The sequence below is a fragment of the Pygocentrus nattereri genome, chromosome 7, assembly GCF_015220715.1.
Source record: "Pygocentrus nattereri isolate fPygNat1 chromosome 7, fPygNat1.pri, whole genome shotgun sequence".
Classification (NCBI taxonomy): Eukaryota; Metazoa; Chordata; class Actinopteri; order Characiformes; family Serrasalmidae; genus Pygocentrus; species Pygocentrus nattereri.
This window is the reverse complement of record NC_051217.1, coordinates 44,845,874-44,850,873: the sequence shown is the minus strand read 5'-3', so window position 1 is coordinate 44,850,873 and position 5,000 is coordinate 44,845,874. Positions and strand designations below refer to the sequence as shown.

General features: G+C 45.9%; 1 protein-coding gene across 5 annotated transcripts in view; it reads right to left on the bottom strand.

The window, feature by feature from the left end:
- Positions 1-5,000, bottom strand: part of myo5aa (myosin VAa) — a 109,802-nt gene that overhangs the window by 3,551 nt on the left and 101,251 nt on the right. For all 5 annotated transcript variants that reach the window (XM_037539730.1, XM_037539728.1, XM_037539731.1 and 2 more), the window contains 5 exons: positions 4,335-4,481; positions 3,244-3,398; positions 2,691-2,780; positions 2,382-2,532; positions 1,653-1,935 (listed from right to left, as the gene is read on the bottom strand). In XM_037539730.1, the coding sequence (XP_037395627.1) occupies positions 1,653-1,935; positions 2,382-2,532; positions 2,691-2,780; positions 3,244-3,398; positions 4,335-4,481 (826 nt within the window). The remainder of the gene's footprint in view (positions 1-1,652; positions 1,936-2,381; positions 2,533-2,690; positions 2,781-3,243; positions 3,399-4,334; positions 4,482-5,000) is intronic.

The following is a 5,000-nucleotide window of genomic DNA, read 5'->3' as shown; positions in this document are numbered from 1 at the left end:
GTTCCAAGAACTCGCCTGCACCTCAAATGAAATGTTTCTATGTCTGTGTCTGTATTTTTCTGATAATCCAACTCAGAAATCCGGTTCAAACCCTTCCTGATTCCGTCCTTTCCATTCCATCTCATCACGAGATCATACGAGACTCACATCCGGAGTTATGAGCCTGTGAAGAGGGGCTGAGATACACGTCACCTGCCTCTCAGCATGTGGAGCTGCTGGATTCGTGTGTCCGTCTACATTCTGTGTGAAACTGACCGACAGACACTCAGGAGATCACTAAGGACTGACCGTCACGCCAGAAACCCTTCATTCTTCATTCAGTCCACATCGGAGACTTGTGTGAAACGGCGTCAGAGAGTTTCCAGCTGCTGAAGCTGCTGCAGCGGGTTTGGAAAGCAGTGATGAAGATAACGGAGCGTTTAGACATGAAACAGATGAGGATCGGGTTCTATGAAGAACCTTTAGAGGAGGATTTAAGATAATATGCAACCACAGAGCATCAGAACTTGATGAAAGGTCATTGTTTCATTGCCACATTTTCTGGCATTGAGACCAATCTAACATTTATTGAGTTTAATATCTGATGTCCTTGATCAGTATTTTGTAGGGGCCTGGTGCAATCTTTGCTGGTCTGCTGAATAAAGATGAAGATGAAGATGAAGCTGATCCTGCAGGAGCGACTGGCGTTCGTTGGCAGTCGTGATTGTTTACCTCTGGATGAGCCGCACGACGCAGCGTGACGCTGTTATTTTGCGCATGTGGGTCGGTTTAGGAGCTGGTCTGTTCAGACTGATGTCACATATAGATCACATTTAAACATCATGTGAGCAGCCAATCGGATTTGGGCCACTTTTACCTGCTTACCTCAAACAACGCAGACCCTAACCCTCTACTGCGGGTTGTGGATAATGCCTGTTTATGTCGCTTCTACAACCACTAAACAGAACGAAAGACTGGAAGTGGACCGGGCTTAATATATCCGACACCCAATCCATTAAAATAGGCCCGGATCAGCTCTGATCCCAATCCAGGGAGTCAGATTGAGACATCTCTTGTATGGAAGTCATAAATAATGTTAACGCTGGCAGGCTAATATTTCGCTGCTGTCGCAACAAAACCTCGTATCTCTGAAATAGTAACTTTACAGGAGAAGGAAAAAATATAGTTTACTTCCAATGTAAGTCAATGGAACCAGAACTTTTTCCAAGTCAATTCTGGCCATTTATTTTGGTCCATCCTTCACGAAACTTACAAGCAAAATAAAGGCCAACATGCATTTTGAAATTATATCAAAAACTGAAAATCGACAAAGATGGAGATAGAAGGTTTTGTCCCGACAGCAGCGATGTGCTAAATGCGTATGGAAGATGATCAGTAATGAATCATATATGAATAATTATAACTGAGAATTGATAAATGTAAATGAGCCAAAACTGTAATCAGCAACATTAGGATTTATAATTCATAACTGCAAATGACCGGTGAACCTAACCTGTAATTAGTCCTATCTGAATAATCATCACTGATAACTGATGAATGCTAATGACCTGTTATAAGCGCCCTATGAATGTATCAGGATTATTAATTGATAAATGCTCCATTATTAATGATTAATCCAGTCATTAATGATTAACCGATCAGCGCTGCAGTACCTGATCTGCATGCCCTTGCTCCATGAGCACATGTCCTTCCGCAGCAGCAGGTTGTTGAGAGTGACCGCTCCGACGATGTAGAACTGCTGTTTGACCACCTGTTTGATGAGCTCGGGGTCAGTGCCGTGCTGGCACATAATGGAGTGGAAGGAGTTGAGCTGTCTGATGATGGAGTCCAGTGTGTAGGTCCCTTCGTCCGCAATGCTGGACGTCCGCTTCCTCAGGCCTGTCGGCTTCACGCCGGACACTCCCTGGATTGTCTCATGCTCCAGCATACCAGAGACTGGACACACAAACACAGAGAAAGTGATGGACACAGAGAGATTAATTGGTTTTATTGTGCCTAAAAATTTGTATTAGATTACATTATTTCACATTTGTACTTCAAACAGTTCCAGTCAATATCAGCTGGAATTATTAGCCCAAAGCCATGCAGTGTGTGTGTGTGTGTGTGTGTGTGTGTGTGTGTGTCTGTGTGTGTGTGTGTGTGTGTGTATGTGAGACATTGTAAGTGTCTGTTTGTCTGCCCTGTGATTGACTGCCGGCCTATCCAGGGTGTTTCCTGCCTTCTGTCCAATGAGTGCTGGGGTCCAGGATCTAGCTCCCCCCGTGACCCAGAAAAATAAGCGGCTTAGAAAGTGAGTGTGTGTGTGTGTGTGTGTGTGTGTGTGTGTGTGTGTTAACGGATTAATGTCGTCAAGGAAACGAAACATTTGAATAATAACTCACCGATCATGGGCTGCAGGATGTTCTCCATGCACTTAATGAGCTGCTGATAAATCTGAATGGCCAGGTCACTCAGAACCTGCCTGTACTCGGCCAGGTCAAAATTACTCAGACAGTGCTCGTTCTGCTTAGGACTGTTATACTTCATGAATTGCTGAGAAAAGAAAGCAAGAACAAAAGAAAGGAGGAAAGAAAGACAAAAAAGAATAAGATAAGAGAAACAGAAAAGGGGGACTGCGTTTTGTGATCAACACAGCGGATAAACAGGTATAGAGACTGAGCAGAGCTGTGCAGCCTGCCGAGCGGCCGTACCTCGTCTCCGCTGTACTGTTTCAGACAGTGCAGGAAGCGGCACGTGTTGGCCAGCCAGAACGACACCGTCTCAAAGTCATCGCCTCTTTTCTGCAGAAAGAAATGAAGACAAAATAAATGGGTGACGGCTTTAAAGATGACTTTATTAAAAAAAACTGGACACTACTCTCCCTCTCTCTTTCTCCACACTCCACATTTATATAGACTATATGGAGAAAAAGAATTCAGGTGTTTTATTCAGTCTCATTGCCACAGCCATGCAGTCAGCCTTTACACACAATAATGAGACAATGGGTCGTTCTAAGGGGTTCACTGATTTCATGCGTTGCAACCGGACGCCAAAATCCTAGATTTTCCATGATCAACTGTGTGTGGTATCACTGACAAGTGGAAGCGTTTAGGAACCACAGTAACTCAAAGCCACAAAGTGACAGAGCATGTAAAGTTACAGAGCGGATCGCCGAGTTCTGATTGCCCCCCCCCCATCCCCACAGTTGGGATAGGCTCCAGCACCCCCCCCCGTGTGTGTGTGTGTATGTGTGTTCGTGTTTACTTTCAGGATCTTCTTGATGCTGTTGATGGTGGAGGTGAGGAGTGATCGGACTTTCTGGTCATCGTTGATGTAATCGGCGTGCCGGAGACACATGAAGAGGATGTAGGCCGGCAAACCGGGAATCAGATTCACCGCTACACCACGTGGCTTCAGCTCTACAGAGAGACACAGGAACATTAGCCAGGAATAATCCCTCATTTTCCAACCTAATATCCATCCGCTTGATCTGTAACATACAAGTAGACCACCCCAGAATTTGGCTGCGTTCACATTACCAGGCTGAAGTGACACAAATCTGATTTTTGCCCTGATGCGACTCAGATCGGATGTTTTCAGGACTGTGTGGACACAAATCTGATCTTTTCAAATTCGATCCGAGCCACTTTCATATGTGCTCCTAGATCGGATACGTATCCGATTCGTGGCCACGTGACCTTAATGTGACCCTCAGATCGGAATTCATGCGCTTTTCTCTCACTGCACGTGCTCCATCATTCAGCGTAACCACGGCAACAGCGTGGCAACAGAGCCTCCGGAACAGCCAGCTGGAAGAATCCGATGACGTGGTTTGGGGTCTCCTTTTTCAATTGGACATGCTGAATTGCCCCTGGGTGTGAGTGAATGTGTCTGTGCCTGCAACAGTCTGGCAACCTGTCCAGGGTGCATCCTGCCTTCCGCCCATAGACCACTGGGGTATGCTCCAGCAATCCCCAGCGACCCAGAAGGAGAAGTGGCTTAGAAGGTGTGTGTGTGTTATTGGTCCACTCATTAATTGGTCAAACCACATAAAGGACAGCTGACATTCTCAAAAGGTGTTAAAAACATAAATCAACGCCAGTGACTGTTCAATTTGTTCCACATACACATGCAGGTTATTTGTAGTAGTAAGAAAGCAGAAATACGACCTACTGCATCTTTTAAAACCGGCGTGTGTATAACCATAAGAAGCTGAGGCAGAGGTGATTACGCACTGCTAACTTAGAGCATAGAGGCGATTCACAGGCCCGTACGCAAACGCATACCCTGCACACCCAGACGCTACGCCACGCTGTGTGTGTGTGTGTGTGTGTGTGTGTGTGTGTGTGTCTTACCCAGGATGAGATTCTTCACCAACTTGAGCTCGTCCTCTTTCTTATACTCCAGCATTCCCTGGAAATCTTTCTCTCTGCGTGGAATGCTGACTGGACGGATCGGCTCATCTGCCATCTGACCTGGAGACACGTTCTCAATCTGACCACCTATACCAATACACACACACACACACACACACACACACACACACACAAACGCACACACACAGAGAAAATAAATCAAAATTCAAAACAGGATGTTTTTGCCTCGTGATTTTCATTTATGGACTGGCTAGTGGTTTTTGTAACTTTAACAGTGTTTACATGTTTTATTAACATATTATTCAGCAGAACAGGCTCTTACTCTGTGTGTGTAACAGGCTCTCACTCTGTGTGTGTAACAGGCTCTCACTCCGTGTGTGTAACAGGCTCTCACTCCGTGTGTGTAACAGGCTCTCACTCCGTGTGTGTAACAGGCTCTCACTCCGTGTGTGTAACAGGCTCTTACTCCGTGTGTGTAACAGGCTCTCACTCCGTGTGTGTAACAGGCTCTCACTCCGTGTGTGTAACAGGCTCTCACTCCGTGTGCGTAACAGGCTCTTACTCCGTGTGCGTAACAGGCTCTCACTCAGTGTGCGTAACAGGCTCTTACTCAGTGTGCGTAACAGGCTCTTACTCAGTGTGCGT